The 645-nt window shown below is 56.9% G+C and overlaps 1 protein-coding gene across 1 annotated transcript; it reads right to left on the reverse strand.

Moving 5' to 3' along the window:
- Window positions 1–6: 6 nt before the first annotated feature.
- Window positions 7–635, reverse strand: LOC103810376 (alcohol dehydrogenase 1-like; the record flags this gene model as incomplete). The annotated part of the gene is made up of 3 exons (XM_009083272.1): window positions 7–90; window positions 206–425; window positions 547–635. Coding segments are annotated over 3 exons (393 nt in total), but the record flags the coding sequence as incomplete, so codon positions are not given.
- Window positions 636–645: the final 10 nt, after the last annotated feature.

A 645-nucleotide genomic window follows, 5' to 3' on the forward strand; every position in this document is an offset into this window, starting at 1 on the left:
GCGGGAAGCTCCAGCTGCCTTGCAGCCCATGACAACAGAAAGGCCAACTCCTCCGAGGCCAAAGACGGCACAGGTGGAGCCTGGTTTTACCTGCACAGCACGGGGCCTGTGAGTCTCCAGCGCGGGGAGGAGGAGGTTTCTGTTGCACAGGGTTGGTGAGGGTGCAAGGGTGGCCGTGGGGTGCTCGGCGTGCCTGAATACCAACCTTGGCGGTGTTGATGGCAGCCCCATAGCCTGTGGAAAACCCACAGCCGAGCAAGCAGACTTTGTCCAGAGGTGCTGCAGCATCTATCTTGGCAACGGCACACTCTGGGATCACGGTGTATTCTGCAAAGGTGCTGACCCACAGGAAGTGGTGGATCTGCTTCCCTTTGCACGTGAACCGGCTGGTCTTGTCAGGCAGCAGGTTTTGTGGTTCAGAGATACTGTGGGGAGGTGCCAACATTAATACTTCATTGACTAAGGCACCCATGGTGGGGGAGGGGGTCAGGCTTGTTGGAGACAGCCAACCCCATGTAGGTGTAAGGGAAGGGAAAGCAAACTCACTGGGACTTCAGGCAGAAGTTGGATTCGGGATTCAGGCAGTAGCCGCATTCCCCACAATGAGGGATGCAAAGGGGGATGACTTTGTCACCTGGAAGAACA

The sequence above is a fragment of the Acanthisitta chloris genome, unplaced genomic scaffold (genome assembly GCF_000695815.1).
Source record: "Acanthisitta chloris isolate BGI_N310 unplaced genomic scaffold, ASM69581v1 C16313776, whole genome shotgun sequence".
Taxonomy (NCBI): Eukaryota; Metazoa; Chordata; class Aves; order Passeriformes; family Acanthisittidae; genus Acanthisitta; species Acanthisitta chloris.